The 23,272-nt window shown below is 45.0% G+C and overlaps 2 protein-coding genes across 6 annotated transcripts in view; one reads left to right on the forward strand and one right to left on the reverse strand.

The window, feature by feature from the left end:
* Positions 1-23,272, forward strand: part of SLC31A2 (solute carrier family 31 member 2) — a 989,995-nt gene that overhangs the window by 151,586 nt on the left and 815,137 nt on the right. The gene's annotated exons all lie outside the window — the stretch shown is intronic.
* The window catches only part of LOC114588886 (uncharacterized), a 145,730-nt gene that overhangs the window by 29,134 nt on the left and 93,324 nt on the right, over positions 1-23,272 (reverse strand). For all 5 annotated transcript variants that reach the window (XM_028714651.2, XM_028714652.2, XM_028714648.2 and 2 more), the window contains 18 exons: positions 22,152-22,205; positions 21,344-21,388; positions 19,520-19,573; positions 18,127-18,171; positions 17,451-17,504; positions 16,225-16,278; positions 15,780-15,833; positions 13,407-13,460; positions 10,594-10,647; positions 9,082-9,126; positions 7,815-7,859; positions 7,496-7,603; positions 6,737-6,790; positions 6,155-6,208; positions 5,413-5,466; positions 3,897-4,004; positions 3,477-3,530; positions 646-753 (listed from right to left, as the gene is read on the reverse strand). In XM_028714651.2, coding sequence (XP_028570484.2) covers positions 646-753; positions 3,477-3,530; positions 3,897-4,004; positions 5,413-5,466; positions 6,155-6,208; positions 6,737-6,790; positions 7,496-7,603; positions 7,815-7,859; positions 9,082-9,126; positions 10,594-10,647; positions 13,407-13,460; positions 15,780-15,833; positions 16,225-16,278; positions 17,451-17,504; positions 18,127-18,171; positions 19,520-19,573; positions 21,344-21,388; positions 22,152-22,205 — 1,098 coding nt within the window. The remainder of the gene's footprint in view (positions 1-645; positions 754-3,476; positions 3,531-3,896; positions 4,005-5,412; positions 5,467-6,154; positions 6,209-6,736; positions 6,791-7,495; positions 7,604-7,814; positions 7,860-9,081; positions 9,127-10,593; positions 10,648-13,406; positions 13,461-15,779; positions 15,834-16,224; positions 16,279-17,450; positions 17,505-18,126; positions 18,172-19,519; positions 19,574-21,343; positions 21,389-22,151; positions 22,206-23,272) is intronic.

A 23,272-nucleotide genomic window follows, 5' to 3' on the forward strand; every position in this document is an offset into this window, starting at 1 on the left:
TTTTGTTTTTACTACTTTTCCATGTAGCTTAGTTATTTGTATATATAAATATATATAAATGTATATATAAATATACAAATATATATAAATGACTGGGGAAATATACGCTGTATGATAAGACAGAGTTACCTAGTTTTGTACCTATTGTGTAATAACTGATGTGAGCTCAGAGACAAGATATCGTCTCTATTTTGATCTTTGTGATGTTATACTGCTCTGCGGAAAAAAGCAAATCATTTACAAGACCAGGCATGCTTTTTAGGCACATAGACAATGCTTTGGAGTGACAGCACTCATCAAAAGGCAGGGAAATCCACCTGCTTTATCAGTTTGATGTTTTTGTCACTTCTCTGTTTTATTGTTACAAAGGATGTTGTTATATTACTGGAATGTTTTATTCCTGTTTCTTTTGGTAAAGAAATATTGTATGGTGCCCTGGAATTCACCAGGATGGAGGGTGGCCTAGAAATCTGTAAACAAATAAATTCTGTAGGTCCAGGTTCACCAACTAGATACATCCCAGGAGAACAGTATTGGGATGACTTGTGGGTCTCAACTCCCTCTCCTATTGTCCATGACTGGGGCTGATGGGGGTTGTGGTCCCCATCCCTGCACCATTAGTTGGAATGCTGTTAGTGTACTTGCCAAGAAACCTTCTTGTCCCTTTTCTCCTCTGCGACCCTTTCCGCCAACTGGCCCCATAGTGCCACGTGGCCCAGGCAGCCCTGAAGGTCCTCTGCTGCCAGCGCTGCCCTGTTCCAGAAGAAAAAGGAGAAGGAGGAAGATTATTATTATTACTCCATTGGTTCTTAGTCTTTAACCCACCGGTGTGCCATGTCTTGGAGGGGGTCATCTGCTAATCACCTTCTAAGGATCACCTGCTGATTCAGGGGCTGGGTTCCACTCTGGGCAACTTTCTGGTGGGCATATACCAGTGGTGGGCAGGGACAGAGGCAAAAATAGGTGGAGCAATAAATATAAATTTGACATCCGTACAGTAGGCTAGTTTCCACACACACACACACACACACACACACACCCCTATCCTTCCTCCAGGCAAGCGAGTGGCATTACCAGAGCTTGAGAATAAATTCAAGCCAGGCAAAAACAATTAAGGAGAGTGCCAAGGGCATGTGATTGGAGAGAGTTATGAGCATAGCTGTCAACTTTCAGATTTGAAAATAAGGGATCAGCAGCCTCACCTGTCCCGGGGACAGTCTACAGGATATCTAACAATCCAGGATAGCAGCGGGAAACGGCGCTGGAATAAGGGAATTTCCCGCAAAAAAAGGGAAGGTTGACAGCTATGGTCATGAGGGATGCAGAGAGAGAGAATCCAGTGGACCAGGTCTGAGGTTCCTCACCCATGTCATAAAACTCTCCTCTGCTGGTTGTCTGAAGCCACTGCAACATTTTATTTTATTTTAACTGTTGGCCACTGTGAGAACAGGAAGCTGGACCAGATGGGCCATTGGCCTGGTTCACTTAGGGATCTTCTTACGTTTTTCATCCCTGACAATCATCTCTGATAATCCTTCGTGCTGACTGGAGCTAATGGGAGTTGCAGTCCAACCTATGGACGACCACAGGTTCTCTATCTTTGCCTTATGTTAGAATAATAGAATCCTAGGATTGTTGAGTTGGAAGGGACCCCCAAGGGATATCTAGTCCAACGCTCTGCAATAAAGTATATGCTGTTGCTGTCATATTTATTACCTGCCCTTTACCAGTAGATTCCATGGTGTGTTACAACAAATTTTAGATCAGTATTAAACGTAGCCAAAACAAATTAAAACCACAGGAATACGTTAGGAATGAACAAAGTACAATGGATGAAGTGTCAGACCAGGACCTGAGAGCCCAGGGTTTGAATCCCTACTCATTCGTGAAACTTGCTGGGTGACCTTGCCCCAGTCCATCCTTACCCTACCTCACAGAGCTGTTGTGGGGGTTAAATGAAGAAGGGGCCAGATTGAGCTCTTTGGGAATAAAAGTTGGGATATAAATGCAATAAATATTTAATAATAATAAATAAATTGTTTTCCAAGTTTGGACTTTTTAAAAAACAAACAAACCAGTGTTCATGACACTCCCTGGGTGACCTTAGGCAATTCACACTCTCTCAGTCTAACCTACCTCACAAAGATAACACAGAATGGGAAGAGAACTAGGTATACCACCTTGAATTCCTTGAAGGAAAGATGGAATATAAATGCAATAAACATGCAAATGTGGTCAAAATGGAAGACACTATGCTTTAAATGACTGCTTTCAATATATATATATATATATATATATATATATATATGCTTTCGTAGATTTTCACGGGTATAGGAATGCAGGTTTTGGTGTCTTCGGGTGTCTTCCCGTGTAAAAGTTGGGGTGTCTAGGCGACGTTTCGACGAGGTCTCACTCGTCATCTTCAGGCTGGTGCTTTCGGCTTCTTGTTACTGGAACAGAGCAGGATCTCAGTGTTTGAGTTCCTATAAATACTGTTGAGGTGTGGTGTATAGCCTCCAATGTTCTGGGCAGAGAGGAAGTTCCCAGGCTAGTGTGCCTTTTCTTCTTTTGTTCCTTAATTGCTTGAGGGATATCTTGAGTGATTTCTTGAGTGATATCCTGAGTACCACTTAGGTGGGTCATTAGGTGTGGATTAGTTGCTAAAGCCTTTGTGTCTTGACCTCTTGAACTTTGTGAAGAGTTTTTCTGAGAAGATGGCTGTACTGTATTTAGTTGTGCTCTGGCTTGGCTTCGTGTATAGGGGCGAGCTGTGGTTTTGTGGCCTGTGCCAGCCAGATCTGTGTAGGGATTGCAGGGGGGTGCAGCATCCGGAGGTGCCACCATGGTTTGGCTACTGGATGGTGTCTGTAATTTATCTGTGGAGAGGGTCTGGGTTTGGGTCTGGTGTGGTTGATTGGTGATGGCGTTCTGTGTGCCTCTGGATCTGGTGTCAGTTTTTGTGGGGAGGGCTAATTTCCAGATGTCTGGCAAGCGGGATGTGTCGTCACGCTTGTTCATGTTGTGAGGGTGTTTCTCTATCTCGATGGCTTCCATGATTATTCTCTTGTGGTGATGTTCCATGTTAGAGAGCAATTTGGAATCTGCAAAATTAATTTCGTGTCCTGTTTCTTTCATGTGTTGGAAAAGAGAGGAAGTTTTTTCTTCTTTGCCGTCAAAAAAGACGCAGTTCTGCTCAAGCTGGTTCATGATATTGTTTTAAGTACTGTATTTTTCCGTGTATAAGACTAGGTTTTTTCCCTAAAAAAATAATGTCAAAAATTAGGGGGCATCTTATACACGGAGCCATCTCCCCCATTTTCTTAAATCTGAGTCCCCCATGGGGGCATCTTATAGATGGAAAAATACGGTATATTCTAAGGAAAGAGAGAATATACCCTCAAGCCACTCAAAACATTCTGAGAGATTATTGGTGAGAGGGAGATAGACAGGGGAAAATCAGGACAGATCTACTACACCTTTTTTCCCTTTGGCCCTGGATCTCCCGGATTTCCAGGGTCTCCATCGTCACCCTGTAGAAGAGAAGCACATCTCTTTGCACCATAACATCAAACCCTGTGCTCAGAATTCCCCACAGCAACCCCATGCATGAATCCAGCTTCCTGGATACTGAGTCCAATGACACTGGCCAATGGCGTCTGTTTTTGTGCTACAGCATGCCCTCTGATGTGAATTAAATTTAGTGTGGCATGTCCAAAAGCCACAGTTCCATAGTGCGACAGTCCCTGCAATATGAAAGAAGTACTGAAGAACAGAGCAGAAAGTCTAGCATTAAAATCAGAAAAAAATCCTTTTAACATAACCCACATCTGAATGCACCCTTGCTGTTGATAACCTGGCCTGAGAAACCCACTTCAAAGGAATTGTGTGCAGATTACCTCCTTTCCCAGCTCTCCATATCCACCTGGCTGCCCTTCTGGGCCCTTCTCTCCAGTCTCTCCAATGTCACCCTGAACACCTGCGGCCCCTGGGGCTCCTTTGTTACCCTGGAAAGCAATAATAAAAGAAAGAATGACATTGGAACGAGCTGCACTTGAGTCTGGATTTACTCACAGTATACCGATGGTGGTCGCAGCTGCAAACCACAAAGGGTTCTTCCTCCAGACAGATTAAATAAAGTACTTCTTCATGCATCACATGATTAATCTATGGAGCTTATTCTCACATTGGCCACCTGATGCCCATGAAAAAACTGCTAGCAGGAACCAAGCGCAGCAGCACTCTCCCTTCCTGTGGCTTCCAGCAACTGGTATTCAGAAGCATTACTGCCTCTGACTGTGGAGGCAGAGCAGAGCCACTGTGGCTACTACCATAGATAGTATGGTATTTGTCCAGTCCTCTTTTAGAGCCATCCAAGTTGGTGGCCAACACTGCCTCCTGTGGGAGTGAGTTCCATTGTTTAACTATGACCTGTATGAAAAGGAAGAAGAAGAAGAGTTTGGATTTGATATCCTGCTTTATCACTACCCTAATGAGTCTCAAGAGGGACGCGGGTGGCGCTGTGGGTTAAACCACAGAGCCTAGGACTGGCCGATCAGAAGGTCGGCGGTTCGAATCCCCACGATGGGGTGAGCTCCCGTTGCTCGGTCCCTGCTCCTGCCAACCTAGCAGTTCGAAAGCACATAAAAGTGCAAGTAGATAAATAGGTACCACTCTGGCAGGAAGGTAAATGGCGTTTCCGTGTGCTGCGCTGGTTTGCCAGAAGCGGCTTAGTCATGCTGGTCACATGACCCAGAAGCTGTACGCTGGCTCCCTTGGCCAATAAAGCAAGATGAGCACTGCAACCCCAGAGTCAGCCACGACTGGACCTTTACCTTTACCTAATGAGTCTCAAAGTGGCTAACAATCTCCTTTCCCTTCCTCCGCTACAGCAAACACTCTGTGAGGTGAGTGGGGCTGAGAGACTTCAAAGAAGTGTGACTGGCCCAAGGTCACCCAGCAGCTGCATGTGGAGGAGCAGAGACGCGAACCCGGCTCCCCAGATTACTAGTCCACCGCTCTGAACCACTACACCACGCTGGCTCACCACTGAAGAGGTCCTTTGTTTTATCTGTCCTGAATCTTCCAATATTCAGCTTCATTGGATGTCCACAAGTAATAGTGTTATGAGAGAGGGAAGAATGTGCTTCTCTGTCCACTTTCTCCATGCCATGCATAATTCTATAAACTTCTACCATGTCATTAGTTCTCTAAACTAAAAAGTCCCAAATGCTGCAACCTTTTCTCAACTGTAGCCACAAGAACCTTTGAGCAGATGAATGAATTTGGCAAATAGGAGTCCCACGGGTGGAAGAATGCTAATCAAGCTTCTTCCTATAGAACAAGAGCAACATCCTCTGAATTCTAAGATTCTCAAAATCCAGGTAGTTCAAGAGAAAACTTGTTAGCACTCACCTCTTCCCCTTTTAACCCAGGTTGACCTTCCACTCCAGGTATGCCTGGGACACCCTAGAGGGAAAAGAAACACACAATAATAATCCTGCACTCTGTACATGCACATAGAAAAAGGAGAGCACAAATATCACAGGCTGGTGGATTTCACAAGGTTTCGGTATGGATTAAGGATAGGGGATAAATTTATTCCCCAGATAGTCCCGGATTTGCACCTTGCAAACAAGACACAGTTCTCATTTGAAATTCACACTCCTGCATTTTGCAACGCAGAATTTTCCTCTAGAAGATATGTACAAAAATGTGTGTCAAATATATAAAAGTGAGAAACTTTTGGCTAGTGTAACCATTTTGACAAGCAGTGCAGAGTGCAATCACATATATGAAATTGCATTCTGAAAGAGGGGAAATTGCTTGTCAGAATGCTTATACTAGCCAAAACTATGTACAAAAAAAATTACTCACATTAGGAGAAAGCTGCATGAAAATGGATACAAATTTTCATGCAGGCTCTTTTGCAATGGGAGAACTGAATTTAATGTGTTTGCATGTTTGTGCATAGAATAACGAGGCCCTATCTGCACCACTGTAGTTTAAGGGTGCCAAGAGTTGCTAGGACACCACCGTTACCAGCATTCCTCTCACAGAGTTCCAATTCCCAGAGTTCTCTTTAGAGTTCAGCACCTGATAGAAACCAAAAAAGAGAGGGAAAGAGGATGCATTCTACTATATTTCCATACCATACCTGCTCTCCATCGAGCCCACTGACACCAGCTGCACCAGGGCCTCCGGAGGCACCCTAAAGAAAAAAGGGTATTCAACAATATAGGCTGCAAAAGATGGGTTTACACAGAGCAGTGCTGCTCAGACTGGGGAAGCCCACAGTTTAGTGGTAGAGTATCTAGTTGGCACGCAGAAAACTCCAGGTTCAATCCCAGGCATTTCCAGGCAAGGAATTCAAATCCAACACTGACACCTACTGGTATAAATATTTCAGAAGGTATATATAGAAAGTGGGATGTATTTAGCAGGTGTCAAAAGGGCAACAGAGAAGGTGCCTGTCTGATATGCAATGGGAGGGAGTTCTAAGTTCTAACATGACACCAAAGGTCCAACATTGTGTGGGAAGGACCCCCTGAAAGGATAGCATTTGCAGAGTATGCTCTCCCACAGAACACAGGGATCAGTTGTGTACACAGGGGATGAGAAGATCTTTCAGTATTCCAGCTCTTATGAGAACAAAAGAATGCCTTTAGCTCTTTGACATGTAGCAACCTTGGAAGACCAGTGTGTGGGTGAGATCCTCTTACTTCCACCCTTAACTTACCTTTTCTCCTTTCTCTCCAATGGGCCCCCCTAGACCTGCTGGCCCATCTCTTCCCTGTAAAGACAGTACATAGTTTACAATTAAGGACAAGGACAAGTTGTACATTAGGATTGTTTCATATGATGATAATCTGCTCCTCCACCTACCTACCAGGATAAACTCAGGAAAATGTCTAAAATTAAATCCTGGAAATAGCAGGTGAGTTTCTTGTTGTTATTTTAATTGTGCTTCCTTCTCATGCTCCCCACCCCCCTTTACAGGTTATTGATGGTAATAGTTAAATCAGGAAAACCTGAGGCTATCACTTAAATCAATGCACATACACACTAGTGCAGAAGGCTAATTTCTAGTAATACACTCATGCATCTCTGTCTTCCATCCAGGCATTATCAAGGGTGCCATTCTAGCCAGGTAAAAACACTCAAGTAGGATGTGAAGTAGGGCTGGTGAGGGGTGCAGTCTGGGGAGAATCTCAAGAGGCTTGGGGGACTGCTTTTGGCCCCCAAGCCAGGGCTTTCCATCCTTGGCATACGTAACAGTGAAACTATCCTTCATTCACAGCACAGAGAGACCGGCGATTATTTTCTCTATGGGACAAAGGGGTTGGCTTGTTTACACAAGCCATCTGGGCACTCCTTGATGCTGATATCCCTTCAGTCCTGCCTGGCTAAGAAGACTCTCTTACCCCCATGGAACCTGGAGCTGTCACCAAGCTCCAAAACACGTAGCATCCAGGCACAGATACGTATGTGTACATACCGGGCACCCTGGTGGACCAGTTACTCCCACTGGACCAATGGACCCTGCCTCTCCTGCTAGTCCTGGCTTTCCTGGGGTGCCATTTTGTCCATGTAGACCAGGAAGTCCCTATGGAATAGGAAAAAATATTTCTAGGTGGGAAAAATCAGGGTGCACAAGTGCATTTCATAAAGGACGAAAAGAACATTTTCATTTGCAAGCTCATAAAGAGATGAGAATGGCAGAAATCCCCTTCTTTCTTGCCAAGACTGTGGGAAGGGGCATGGCAGGATCAGGGCTAAGTGAGCCCCTGCCCATGCTCAGGTAACCATATGCTTACCAAGGTTCCAGGAAATCCCCTGGGGCCCACATCTCCCATTCTGCCCTGAAAGAAATGAGAAGGTTATTCCTGCAGACACCATCTTTTCATACTCTAGCCTCTAGTTTTCATGTTCATCTTTGAGTAGGGTGGGGTACTGCAGGATGAGCATTTTTAGCAGGATAATGTGGTGGTCTCCTTCATGGATCACTGCCTTGCCGTGGTGAAGGGGCTTGAATAACTCAGAGAAGCTATGAGCTATGAGCTATGCCGTGCAGGGCCACCCAAGATGGACAGGAGAGTTTTGACCAAACGTGATCCACCTGGAGCAGGAACCAGCAAGCCACTCCAGTACCCCTGCCAACAAAACTCCACGGACAAAGACAACAGGCATATAAAAGTGCCTGGCTTGCTCTGGTCCATGGGGTCACGAAGAGTCGGACATGACTAAACGACTAAAGAACAACAACAACAATAATGTGGTGGTGTTTATTTTTTAGTAGGGTGGAATAAGTTTTTTGCTTTTATAATATTGCACAATGAATACTTTTACTAAAATAATGTAGTTGTGCTCTTTTGATGCTGGTTTAGATTTTGCATTTGTATGGTTGTTGTTTTTTAAACTAATTGCAGGCTGCTTTGAGGCATATTCTGCAGTAAGTGATGAATGACTGTCAATAATAATAATGTGACTGATCAGTAGAAATTGGCATGTTGGTATGGACAGCGGCAGGGAGAGTAAAGTGGGAACTTTTCTGCTGGTCTATTCTTGCCCCCCAAGGTGCCACAGCTCTGACTCTGCCCCACCCCACCCCACCCACACTGCTGAAAGAAAGGCAGAAACTCCATTGAAAGATCAAGTCACTTACCTGCCATGTTAGGTCTGTTTTGGTCACAAGAAATAAAAAGAAATGATTTCATTCTCCTTTATTAAAACTACAACTGTGGGTGCTGGTGTGTGGCTCTCCATATGTTTTGGGACTCCAATTGCCATCAGCCCCGGCATGGCCAATGGCCAGCGACTATGGGAGTCATAGTTCAGTTGCACCTGGAAGGCCATAGTTTAGCCACCCTTAGTGTAGAGACATGCTCTCACCCACAGCTATGACGTCACACAAAGGCACACATTGTGCAGGCCCAGGTGATCAGTATTAGTGTAAGGGTGAGCAGGTCAACTTATGTATGATGGAATGGAAAAAAATAACAATAAATAAATAAAATAAAATAAAATAGGAGATGTTACTTTTTTAAAAAAGGAGATGAAAACTTTGTGCGGAGGGGAACATACCTGTGGGCCAGGAAGGCCTTTCATGCCAGATGGCCCTGGTGGACCCTATGCAGGGAGAAAGCCAAACAAGGTAAAAAAAACCTCTGCTGCCAAGTGACCACTCAGAACTCTCAGACCCTCCAAGTGTCCCTATTTTCCAGGGACGTCCCGTTTATCTTGCCTGGGCTGGATCGATCCTGCAATTTTTGGTGTCTGCGCAGATGCGATTTCTGGCACCACGAAAGCGAGTCCCCCGCCACGCTGTGCTGATTTAGCGCAGCGCGCAAGTGGGTAACTCGGTTCGGGGGCGGCTCATAGGCCTGTCAAAGGACCTCCGCAGGCCACTTCTGGCCCATGGGCCTTAGGCTGCTGACCCCTGATTTAGAGAAACCATCCCAGTTTCTGATTTGATCCCGGAATGTCCCACTTTTCCTTAGGGTGTCCCTATTTCACTGCAGAAATGTTGGAGGGTATGGAGTTATCCGACCCCCGAGCCATCTGAAGGCAATCTTGTATAGGGAAAGTGTTGCTTTTTAAATGTTTAATGTCTTATTATGTTTTTATATAGGGACATGGGTGGTGCTGTGGGTAAAAGCCTCAGTGCCTAGGACTTGCCGATCGAAAGGTCGGCAGTTCGAATCCCCACGGCGGGGTGCGCTCCCGTTGCTCGGTCCCAGCGCCTGCCAACCTAGCAGTTTGAAAGCACCCCCGGGTGCAAGTAGATAAATAGGGACCGCTTACTGGCGGGAAGGTAAACGGCGTTTCCGTGTGCTGCGCTGGCTCACCAGATGCAGCTTGTCACGCTGGCCACGTGACCTGGAAGTGTCTCCGGACAGCGCTGGCCCCTGGCCTCTTAAGTGAGATGGGCGCACAACCCTAGAGTCTGGCAAGACTGGCCCGTATGGGCAGGGGTACCTTTACCTTTACCTTTATGTTTTTATATATGCTCCAGAGTGGCTGGGGCAACCCAGGAAGATGTGTGGGGTATAAATAGTAAAATTATCATTCTGGAATGGGACATCTCTATTTTCATCGGGAAAATGTTGGAGGGAATGGACTCTCTAACCCTGCAAATGAACTCTGTCTCCCAGTTGATCCCAATGTAGCCCAACAGAATTGGGGAAGTTAAGAACATAAGTAGAACCTTGCTGGATCAGGCCAATGGCCCATCAGCATCCTGTCCTCATACTGTCCAACCAGATGCCTGTGGGGAAACCCACAAGCAGAACCCGAGCACAAGAGTCCTCTCCCCTTGTCTGGCTTCCCCAAAACTGGTTTTCAGGAGAATGACTGGTCCCCACATCAAATGGGGGGCACCTTTTTGCGTGGTCTCGCACGCAGCCCCCCAAATCCCAGTGTGGCTCTCGGTAGTTTGGGCTGGCTTCACCCTCCCCAGGCTGGATACGTGGAGATCTCCACCTGCCTCAGCTAATTGCCCAATCCCACCTGGGGAGGCATTGCCAGGGCATTAGCCAGGTAAGGGGAGGGACCACCATTTAGGAGTAAGGGAGCATAGCAGAAAATGACACTTACTTTGGAACCAGATTTTCCTGGAAATCCAGTGGGGCCTCGGATTCCAGGCTCTCCCTGCAAAGATGGCGAAAGGCAGGGGGAGTTGAGAGAAGAGAGGACAGGAAGGCATGGTTTACTATGAGATCACTTCCTTACATATAGTAGCAGCACCATCAGTGGTATTATGGTCCTCCCATATGGTTAGTGCATGCACAAATAAAAACAGATCTCACTAATACCTGCTCACAATAGACACACCGTATTTTTCTGTGTATAAGACGCCCCCATGTACATTTTGGGGGACTCCAAATTAAGAAAACACCCCTCAGCACCAGTGGCGGAGCTTCATGCTCCAGCACTGGGGGAGGGGCTGGGGCATGTCCTGGGGGCCTGGCAAGCCGCCTGCAGGGGCATGGAGCCCAGCACGGGCAGGGGGGCAGCCGCGATGGCACCCCACTGGGGTCTTGCTGCCGGGGGAGGTGCACTCCCCCCTACTCCTCTTCCTCCGCCAGTGCTCAGCACCACCTGTGTATAAGACAAACCCCAATTTTAAACCTAAGTTTTTGGTTTAAAAAAACCTAGCCTTATACACGGAAAAATAAGTAGGGTTTTTTGTGAGCAAATAGCATGCTGTGGAAGAGGGATAGCTCATTAGGAAATTTCCATGGTGTCACAACCTGGGATCTAATTCCCCTTCATTAGGAGATGAGATTGTAGACTCTCGCTTAGAAGAATTGCACACAATGCTACAAAAAACACTTCCAGAAGTGGTGCCCCTGGTACCAATGCCCCTTCAGGCCCAATGAGACCACACTGCTATACCCCCCGACTCAGAGGATGCCATCACAGAGGTACCAGTACAACCAGAGTCTCCCCTACTCCATTAGAGTGAGTGTTGGAGAAGGCTGAGCAAAGGCCCAATTTAGTATTGGTAGCTCTTATGATTGAGACGCGGGTGGCGCTGTGGGTGTTTTGAATTCCACAGTACTGCAGGAGCTAGTTTTAACCCAGTAATAGGGAACCTCAGGCCCAGGAGCAAAATGCAGTCCTCCAATCTCTCCCAGGCCACACCCCTTCTTGCTAGGACACACCCTTCCATCCCTTCCTTGGGTGCTTCGAATTGTCCTTGAACTGCAATAGTGCTTCTTGCCTAGGGCTTGCCAATCGAAAGGTCGGCGGTTCGAATCCCCGCGGCGGGGTGCGCTCCCGTTGTTCGGTCCCAGCGCCTGCCAACCTAGCAGTTCGAAAGCACCCCCGGGTGCAAGTAGATAAATAGGGACCGCTTACCAGCGGGAAGGTAAACGGCGTTTCCGTGTGTGCTGCGCTGGCTCGCCAGAGCAGCTTTGTCACGCTGGCCACGTGACCCGGAAGTGTCTCCGGACAGCGCTGGCCCCCGGCCTCTTGAGTGAGATGGGCGCACAACCCCAGAGTCTGTCAAGACTGGCCCGTACGGGCAGGGGTACCTTTACCTTTACCTTTATGATTGAGACAGAACTATTTGCTCCTATATTGGGCTCAGTCTACGGTTAGCTGTTGCTGAAGCAACACTGGAGCACTGCTCCTCTTCATCATTCAGCCTGAGCCCTGCACAAGGCTTGCCTCGAATGAGGTCAGTGTTTGCATATGACACATAGGGAACAATCTCCCCGTGTTCCAGCGCAGATCCCACACTCTCCACAGCTGCTTATGGTTAAGAAAGAGAGGTGATATGTCTTAATCACATTTTCAAATAGTACACATAATGCTATTTAGTGTTGCAGCTCTAGCCCTCTGGAATAAGCTACCAGCTGAGATTAAGACAGGTACTTAGCATCTTAATCACTAAGCAGTAGCCGGCGACATATTTGTTTAAGACCACACAATCATTTAAGGAATATTAATTGAACAATTTTTAGAAATGGTTTTATTGCTTGTAGATACCATACTTTTCTGTGTATAAGACTAGTATATTTTCTGCAAAAATCCTGCTAAAAAATGGTGGTCGTCTTATACATGGGTAGTGCATAGGGTGGACGTTTCTTTGGTTGTTGCCACAGCTGCCAGTGGTTATTGGTCACTGTGTCAATGGGTGGTTTTGATGCTGTGAGAATTGGGCGGGTGATTGGCAGCTTCTGCCAGTGAGGAGACAGATGAGAAGCGGATTTTGTGACGCGTGCAGGTGAGTGATTTTTGGCATTCCCCCCTTAAAAATGCCGAACAATTCTGGGCAATTCTGGGCAATCTTCCACAAAAAAGCTCCACAACTTTGTGCCATCTCTCCCCATTTTCTTAATACGGGGGCGTCTTATAGGGGCATCTTTCTTAATAGGGGGCAAGAGCCAGTGTGGTGAAGTGATTTAGAGCGATAGACTCGTAATCTGGTGAACCGGGTTTGATTCCCCACTCCTCCACATGCAACTGCTGGGTGACCTTGAGCCAGCCACACTTCTTTGAAGTCTCTCAGCCCCACTCACCTCACAGAGTGTTTGTTGTGGGGGAGGAAGGGAAAGGAGAATGTTAGCCGCTTTGAGACTTCTTTGGGTAGTGATAAAGCGGGATATCAAATCCAAAGTCTTCTTCTTCTCTTCTTCTTATACATGGGGGCGTCTTATACACGGAAAAGTACGGCACTTTGTATTTCATATTGTTATTAAGAATCTGTGTCTTTTAAATTTTATCTCATTTTTAGGGTCTGCATCTTTTGTATCATATCCCATTTGATTTTATTCTGCTCTGCTTGGATGGCTTCTGGCTATGGAACAATGTATAAATCTGCAAAAATAAATAAATAGTAATGTTGCTTGGCCCTGGAAAACATTTAATCTCTGGATGCCAAATGTTCTGACAGCCCCTACCTTTTTGCCCCTGGGACCAGGCATTCCTCTGTCACCAAATGATCCTGGATAGCCCTGGAATGTAAGGGTTTAACAACACTTGTCAAGTTAATAAGCCCTCCATTACATGTGAAAAGGATCTGGAGATCTTAGTATACCACAAGCTTAACACACAGTCAACAGTGTGATGCATCAGCAGAAAAAGCTAATAAACTCTAGGCTGCATCAACAGAAGTATAGTGTCCAGACCAAGAGAGGTGATACTACTGCTCTATTCTGCCTTGGTCAGGCCCCACCTGGAGTCCTGTGTCCAATTCTGGGCACCACAATTTAAGAAGGATGTTGATAAGCTGGAACGTGTGCAGAGGAGGACAACGAAAATGATCAAGGGTCTGGAAATCAAGCCTTGTGAGGAATGGCTGAGGTGATATGACAGCCATCTTCAGATATCTGAAGGACTATCACATGGAAGAAGTAGCAAGCTTGTTTTCTGCTGTTCCAGAGGGCGGGACCCGAACCAATGGATTCAAGTTACAAAAAAAGAGAGATCCCAACTAAACATCAGGAAAAACTTTCTAATGGTAAGAGCTGTTCAACAGCAGAACAGACTCCTACAGAAGGTGGTGGACTCTCCTTCATTAGATGTTTTTAAACAGGTTGGATGGTCATCTGTCGGGGTTCTGAAGCTGTGATTCCTGAACTGCAGAGGGTTGGACTATATAGTGTTTAGGGTTGCTCACAATTCAACAATTCTATGATCCTATGATTCCTAATACTATGGGCTCCACAAAAGGTGTCCTAAGAATTGATGGGAAGGGAATGTCCCAGGTGGCCCACCTCACTTTTCACAGGTCAGGTCTCCTCCTTTCTGAGGATGAAGCAGAACTTCTTTCGGTCCACAACCTAAAGGGAACTCCTCGTCTGCTGGTCTTGGGCACAGGAGGACTGGAGGTTGACTACCAACTGACTTCTCTGAAGTTTGTGGTACAGTTTTTTAAATGGTTTTTTAAACTAATGCTTACACAAATGCATGCCTAGGAGAAATTGCACTCGGGAGCATACAGAGGAATGTATTACAGTGGTACCTCTAGATACGAACGGGATCCGTTCCGGAGCCCCGTTTGCATCTAGAGGTAAACATAACTAGCGACGGCACATCTGCGCATGCGCATGTCGCTTTTTGCCACTTCTGCGCATGCGCAAGCGGCAAAACACGGAAGTAACACGCTCCGCTACTTCCAGGTTGCCGCGGAGCGCAACTCGAACACGCTCAACTCGAAGCGTCTTCAACCCGTGGTATGACTGTATAGGACAGGAATGCATAACAAAAAGTGTGCTTTAAGAAGAAGTGCAAATATCTTAAATATGATTTTGTGTGTACACATACAATTTACAAAAGAAACAGGCATACAGCGGGAAAGGAGGCCATGACTGAGTACATGCAGAACTAAGTCAGAAGGGAAATAGGTTGATCCATCTTCCCCACTCTGGAGTAAGTATGGGCAAATATATCAATTTCAGTTTCTCGTTTCTCCAATCGTAAGTTCAGCGTGCCACCATTTTACATCAGCTTGTGATATAAAAAGTCCTCACAAAAATTCATCAGCCTTCCAGTGCAATTTTCTCCTAATAAACACTTTTTAGTGTATGCAGTTTTGCTCTGCAAGACTATGTATATTAAGCAATTTCCCCTAATATTATAGGTTGTATCCAGTGCAACCCAACACAGTGGACCTAACTTAGGTCCATTGATTTTAGCAGGTTTACTCTCAGTAAAATGTAGTTGGGCATAACCTGGTGTGCTTTTTAAAGTTATTTTTGCTTGATTTATGCATGCTTTACCCCCAATGCATAGAGACACGGGTGGTGCTGTGTGTTAAACTACAGAGCCTAGGACTTGCCAATCAGAAGGTTGGCGGTCCAAATCCCAGCGACGGGGTGAGCTCCCGTTGCTCGGTCCCAGCTCCTGCCAACCTAACAGTTCGAAAACACGTCAAAGTGCAAGTAGATAAATAGGTACCACTCCGTCGGGAAGGTAAACAGCGTTTCCGTGTGCTGCTCTGGTTCGCCAGAAGCGGCTTAGTCATGCTGGCCACAAGACCCGGAAGCTGTACGCCAGCTCCCTCGGCCAATAAATCAAGATGAGTGCCGCAACTCCAGAGTCGGCCATGACTGGACCTAATGGTCAGGGGTCCCTTTACCTTTACCCCCAATGCATACATTTTTCTGCCCAATACTTGGCTAGAGAACTGCACCACAAAATTCAGAGAAGTGTGAATTTCGAAGAATGGCTGTGGTTCAGCTGGTGGAAGTGCAAATTAGGTAAGCTCCCATTTAAATGTGGAGTGAACTGAATGTCTCTCATCCCTTCTCTGGATAAGAGCCATCACTTACGTTGATGCCAACAATTCCTTGCAGCCCCTCTTGACCAGGTTTGCCAGGAAGTCCCTGGAATGGGAAGGGGGTGGGGAGAAAAGATAAACCCAGAAACTCAAATCATTGTCTTGAATCATTGTTAGTTTCTGCATTAATAACTTTCATAGAAGGAATTTTAAAACATCCCTATTTGTCCAGGCATTTTGAAAAATAAAAGGTACTGCTCATGACAGCCCTGAAATTATTAGATTTGAGAGAAAGTGGTTGCTTTTAGAAGTTATCAACTGGTGTTTAACTGCTTTTAGAAATTTATTGTTAGCTGTTTTTACCTGGTCTAATTGCACTGTTTTTATTACTGATGCATTGTCCTTTGGGAGGAAGGGTGTGATATGCATTTAATAAACAAAATAACACAGAAAGAATAAAATCTGAATAGATTTAATCTATTTTTATCAGCTCTTACCCTCAGTCCTGGTAAACCTGGTTCTCCGTTGACCCCTGTTTTTCCGGGACAGCCCTGTTCAGAAAGAGAAGTCATCAAAACAAGTGCTAGGCTGGATAATTAATAGATGGAAGTTTTTCTCCAGAGGGCATAATATGGGGCTTACCCAAGCAATCAGGCCTTCCAAGCAATGAAAAACTACCTGCTGACTTTGGTGATGCATAACACTGGGAGCACCAATGAATTGTCACCGGTCCCAGCTCTAGTTTTGCAGGATTCTTGGGCAAGACATTCACCACTCTGCACAGTAACAACGGTGGAGAGAAGACTACTCAAACAAAGGCCTGGGTAAAGAGGTCCATCTTCTGACCAATCATTGTACAGCATGCAAATGATGGCGCAAAATACACTACAGAGGAGAGATTATACCACCATGTGGGGGCCACTGAAAATAAGGCCCTCTTGTGTGCCACCATCCTTCGAAGCAAAGAGTGTGGCAAAACTACAAATGGGACCTACTCTGCTGATCCTAACACCTGGGCAATTTGAGATGAGAGGAGGGGTTCCTTCTGCCATTTGAGGCCAAATGTGTTTCTTCAAGTCAGTGTTAACACATTAAATTGGGAGTGGTACTGGAAACAAAGCTAATGGAGCAGCTTCATTACCTTCTGTAGAGATGGAAACCTTCTGGGGTACCATTGAAGAGTGGAGAAGAGGGTCCATCCCCTGAAGAGAGCCAGCAAAGTTGGGGAGGTCCCCTCTACAACCCTCAGATTTTGACTTTGCACAATTCCCCCCTCCAGTACAAAGCTCACCACACTTTTAGGGATCATGGGCACATTGAAAACAGAAAAGCTGTTGGGACACCATACAAAAACTGCAACCAAGCACACACCACAACCTCTTCTATTGGCTACAGTGTGGCATAGTGGTTAGGATGTTGGGCTAGGACACTGGAGACCTGAATTCAAATCTCCATTCAGGCATGAAGCTCAATGGGTGACCTTGGGCCAGTCACTGTCTCTTAACCTAACCTACCTTACAGGTTCTGGTGAAGGTAAAATTGAGGGGGGGAGGGAGCACCATGTATACCACCTTGAGCTCCTTGGAGGAAAGGTGGCATATAATAATAATAATAATAATAATAATAATAATAATAATAAACTTAATGCTTCATTTCCCACAGGCAAACTTCAGAGAGCGTTTGCGCATTTCTGTATCCACACACAGTAGGAGACTTCATTTACCATTGATCCAGGAGGTCCATCATGTCCCCTGTCACCTTGAAAGCCCACAAAGCCCTGAAAATAGGAGGAGAACAAATAAAAACACTGCAGGCATTACTAACAGCAGGAGAGAAGTTTTGTTACAGATGGACAAAGGGCAGAAAGGATGGCTGGCAGCTAGCTTGTGGATTCATTGCATGCAATACCAATTTAGGTGATGGGGATGAAGCAGTGATCACTATGTCCTGCCCTTGCGACAAGTGAAGTAGAACAGAATAAGCAATGTTAACATATGAAAATGTCACGGGGCAGTTGATGGTAGATCACACTGGGGCAGGGTGGGGAGGTGATAAGTCAAGCTGGAGCAGTGCCCGGGGGTGGTCTTTTCCTCCCTCCCTCTCAGGATGGTTGATCCATTCAGCATTCCCACCAGACAGTAGCAAGCCTGCCTGCAACCAACAAAAAACAGCCTTTGGCAAGCGATTTCTGAACCGGCAAGGCAATTACTGGCCCCCAGGGAGACTGCAGGGCAAATGACACCTGGAGTTTTGATGGTATGTAGCCAAACAATGTACTACGATTGTTACAGCTTGGGAGGACCAGGTAACTCTGTTTGGTGTTGGTGGAAAAGCTCAGAATCACTACACACACACACACACACACACACACACACACACACACACACACTTCTACTCACAGTCAGACCGTGTTGATCAGAGCTCCCCATGGCACCAACAACACCCTGCAGGATAAGTTAAAACAACGTTAAGGATAGGAACATAGGCAGGGGCGGATCTACTATGGAACTAATGAAGGTTTAGCTTCAGGTCCCTAATCTCAGAGGGCCCCGCTTTTTAAAAAAATGGGTCTAGTGCAGGCTTCCTCAACCTCGGCCATCCAGATGTTCTTGGCCTACAACTCCCATCATGATCCCTAGCTAGCAGGACCAGTGGTCAGGGATGATGGGAACTGTAGTCTCAAAACATCTGGAAGGCCGAGGTTGTGGAAGCCCGGGTGTTATTTGAGTTGCATGGCTGAAAATTGATTGTTTTGTGTGTGTGTGTTTCAACAGGTCAGTAGCCCAGATGTTGTAAAGACTGTTGTAAACAAACCCGTTGAAGAAGATAATGATGGTTACCCAGACCTTGTTGCTGGTTGCGAAGGGGCCCCCATAACAGTTCGAGCTTCAGGGCTCCCAAAACGTAAGTCTGCCACTGAACACAGGAAGCTGCCTTACACTGAATCATGCCACGAGTCTACCTAGCTCAATATTGTCTACACTGACTGGCATCTGCTCTCCAGGGTTTCAGGCAGGGGTCATTCCCAGTCCTATCTGGATATGATGCCAGGGACTGAACCTGGGACTTTCTGTATGCAGAGAGATGCTCTGCTGCTAAGATGGCATGAAGACTTCGATTCCACATTCCGACCTACCACCCAAGGGCAGAAGCTATGCAGGGATGCTTGAGAACAGCAACAGTGTTTTATATTTCGTTTATTAATGGTTTCTCATGTGGCACCCCAAAGCAATTTAAAATGCACTGTAAGTAGATGCAAGTTCCAAAATTACTGGGGGAAATGCACTGCTGCTAGAGGTGTGAGCAGGAGGTACGGAATCTTTTTCAGCCTGAAGGCTGCATTCCCTGATAGACACCTTTCCAAGGGTCATATGCTAGTGGCAGACAAGGCCAGATGCAAAAAGTGGGTGGAGCTACTCTTGCGATACAAAAATGTGTATTTTGGGGGGAAATGCTTTCTTAAAAAATGGGTTACATTCAGTACTAGTCATAGTCAGAGAACACCCACTGAAGTTAATGGGCATGACTAACTTAGGTGCATTAATTCAAATGGATTTACTACTTTGAGTATAACTTGGCTGGAAAAAAAAAACCCAATGTAACTTTCTTTACTTTTTTTCAAAGTGCAGATTGATACAGAATGGACTTACGAATGAATACGCATGGAATTGACTTGGGCTGGATACAGACCATCCACCCTTATTCAAGCAAATGAACCCCAGATCCTGCCTAGCACAGCAAGGGCCAGATCAAGTCAAAAGGATAGCAAAGTAGGTAGTATAGAATGGGAACCTGTGTACCAGGCTTTCCTTCTGGACCATCAATCCCAGGAACGCCTCGTAAGCCCTGGAAGAAATGTATGGAAGGGAGCAGAGTATGCATAACAATATTACTTAAGTTTTGCAGAGTGCTTAAAGCAAATCAATCTATCAATCAAATATTTATTTACAGCCAGCCAACCATTAAAGGGAAGTACAAAACACACAGACACACAGACACACTACTACTACTACTACTACTACTACTACTACTACTACTACTACTAATTTATTATTTATACCCCGCCCATCTGGCCGAGTTTCCCCAGTCATTCTGGGCAGCTTCCAATCGAGTGTTAAAAACAATACAGCATTAAATATTAAAAACTTCCCTAAACAGGGCTGCCTTCAGATGTCTTGTAAAGATAAGATAGCTGCTTATTTCCTTCACATCTGAAGGGAGGGCATTCCACAGGGTGGGTGCCACTACCAAGAAGATCCTCTGTCTGGTTCCCAGTAACCTCACTTCTCGCAATGAGGGAACCGCCAGAAGGCATATCAAATTGAGTAGCTAGAGGAATTGCTAAGAAAGGTAAACTTGATGTAATATGGTAGCCATTTACATCATATGTTAACAAAGATGGACATTTACTAATGTTTATTTATTAATGTTTATTTATTAATTTTTATTAATAAATAGCTTTTATTAATTAATATTTTATTTATTAAAATATTAAAATATTATTTATTATTTATTTTACATTTATTTTACATTTATACATTAATAAATATTACATTTATTAATATTTTAATGTTCCATTATTTTAATGTCATATTTTATTTTTGTTTTTAAGTTGTAATCATTCATCTTGTTTTTATTATTGCTTGTAGGCCGCTCTGAGCCCGGCCTTGGCTGGGGAGGGCGGGGTATAAATAAATAAATTATTATTAATAATAATAATAATAATAATAATAATAATAATAATAATTTACTGCAACCTCCATCAAGCCATAAAATGATGGGGAGGAGTTATATACATACTAGTTAAAGATAACTGTTTATAATTTTACTCCACCCTGAGGTGTACCTGTGTTTTGTGATAGCTTGCCTATTGCACATGCTGTCACTATAAGTACTATGTTATGGTACCAAATCAGTTCTGTTCCTTTTTTTTTTTTACTTTACAAAATTTCAATTAAAAAAACCATACGTACTAAAAACACACAAATAATCACTGTCTTAGATTAACAAAGGTGACAAGAGCTAACTGTTAGAAAAACACTGGGGCCTAATTTGAATAGTAGAATGTCTGGCATCTGGTGGGTGGGGCTTGTGTATTATGCTCTGGAATTGGCCCCTCCCTTCGGGTGTTCAGTTAGAGAGATCAACTGTCACTCTTGCTTCATTCTTGCCTCATGATGCTGTTTTAATTTCTCTCAGACAGTATGCTATTGTGTTACTGTTTTCTTTATTATTAAAGCTTTGTTTGACATATACATTAGCCACTTACTTTGCTGAATGAAAAGAACCTCTGCTGAAGAATGCAGGAATCTCCTAAACTGTGAGTGAAGGGATATTGCCAGTCTGGCTGGAGGATTGATTTTTTAAATCACCCCACCCTTCACAACACTTACAAACACTGCAAGTCTAAGAGATATTATGACATTCAGATATTTTGCCACCTAGTGCCAAAAGAAGGACAAATGATGGCACCAGGCAGTCCTCTATGGGGAGAGCATTCCACAAATGGGGAGCCACCACTGAAAAGCTTTCTCCCTTGTCACTCACTGTTTTCTGAACCTCAGTAGCAAAGTTGGCGTGACTGAGGCTAGTCACAATAGGAATCCTATTACTTACTGGGGGTCCTGGCATTCCAACAAGCCCATGCTGGCCCATCCGGCCCTGGAGAGAAACCAAAAGTGGTCTGAAGAAAGTCTTTTTCCTCATTAATCAGTCAACATGCCCAGGGAGCTTCTGATTCCATGTGCTCTTGAGCCACCAATGCATTGCTGTTTGGGTATTAGTCAACACAAAATGTTCCACCAAACACAAGAATGTTGGTGTTGGTATTTGATTGTTATCTCAGTTTCTTTCTTTGGTGGGAACATCACATATCTGGAGTACTTTGTCGAGACATGGGCACCACATTTTTAAGAAGGACATTGACCATTGAGAGCATGTCAAGAGGAGGACAACCAGGATGGTGATCAGAGTCCAAGGGCATATTCTTGTCAGAAATAAAAACACTAAAGGTGGGTTCAAAGGAGGGCCCGCGTGGGGTGTTAACTAGGGAGAATCCTGAAAGCTACAAAGAGGCCTGGAGGACTGCAGTCAACCCACTCCCACTGCCCGCACCAGGTCCTCTGGTCCCCTCACCCCTGCCCATAGCTGTCAACGTTTCCCTTTTTTAAAGGGAAATTCCCTTATTCCGAATAGGATTCCTCGCAAGAAAAGGGAAAAGTTGACAGTTATGCCCCTGCCATAAATTCTCAAGGCTGATTTGGTGGGAGAAAGCTTCTGTGCTGTGTAGGGCACATTACTTGTAAAACCAGAGTGAAAGCAATACCTGAAATCCCTCACATATTTTCAACATTCCCACTAACCCTTTGTGTGAAACCCTCCCTCCCCTTGAGGAAAAATTAGGTACTTCAGGCATGAGACATACCCGCTTTCCTCGTTGTCCTGCCCTTCCTTTTGCACCATCTGGACCCCGACTGCCCTGCGGATTAGAGAGAAAATTCTGTTATTTCATGCAAAGTTGAATTCCTTACAGACACCCCCCTCCCCTTTTAAGTCAGGACTAAATCCCAGGTTAGAGCCAGAAGATCAACACTCAGATCTCTTGATTTAAAAGATATATATCATTAGTATTAAAAAGAAGAATGGGAACCTTTTACAAAGTATTTAAAGAAACAAGAAAATGAACTGGAATCCTTGGCAGGTTTTGAATAAACTTTCACAAATTCATTATTAACAACATATAGACAGATAGGTTAAGGATTTTTACAATTTTATAATATGCAGAGAATTAGAAGTATGGAAAAATCAGAGAGAGGAACTGAGGGAAGCCTGGGGAGGGGTGTGTGGAAGGGTGGGGGTTTTTATATTTTGGGGAGGGGGAGGGGAAAATGGAGGGGGTGGAATGAGGATGATACGTTTTATTGATAAAATGTTATGTTGTAATTCTTAATAAAAAAAATTATTAAAAAAAGAAAGAATGGGTCTTTTCTGCCATGGCTCCCAGCTTCTGGAATGCTTTCCCTGGTGCGGCTCATTGTTATGTAGATGTGTTGGGGGTGGAGTGCCATCACCTCCCCCAAATATTGAAGGGTAGTCCGGTAAAGGATTCCAGGGGGCATGGCCTCGTTCAAAGCCTATGGAGGTCAGGGCCTAAAGCGTGACCCCAAGTGGTGACCCCGGGGAGTCCCTAGTTGATGTGTATCAGCAGGGCTCCCCCTGCTGGTGTTAACCCTTCCTGTTCTTCAAGCAAACAGGCTCAAGCTTGATAGTCGGATAGGACCAATGCCTAAGCCAATACCGCTATTAACCTGTAACCAATAAAGTTGTGGCCAATTTTAGCCCATTAACCTAAAATAATTGTGTCATGCGTCTTTATTCCTACTGGTGGGAGGCGAGAACTCGCTACGCAAAACAGATCAAGGGTCAAACCTGCTCAAGACCACACACTTGAGTCCATGGCAAGGGTCCAATTCTAGCAAGCAGTTTCAGGAACCTGCTAAGGAAGGATTTATTATAACTATTAAGCAAGAGCACAGATAACAACGG

This window comes from Podarcis muralis, chromosome Z, assembly GCF_964188315.1.
Source record: "Podarcis muralis chromosome Z, rPodMur119.hap1.1, whole genome shotgun sequence".
Classification (NCBI taxonomy): domain Eukaryota; kingdom Metazoa; phylum Chordata; class Lepidosauria; order Squamata; family Lacertidae; genus Podarcis; species Podarcis muralis.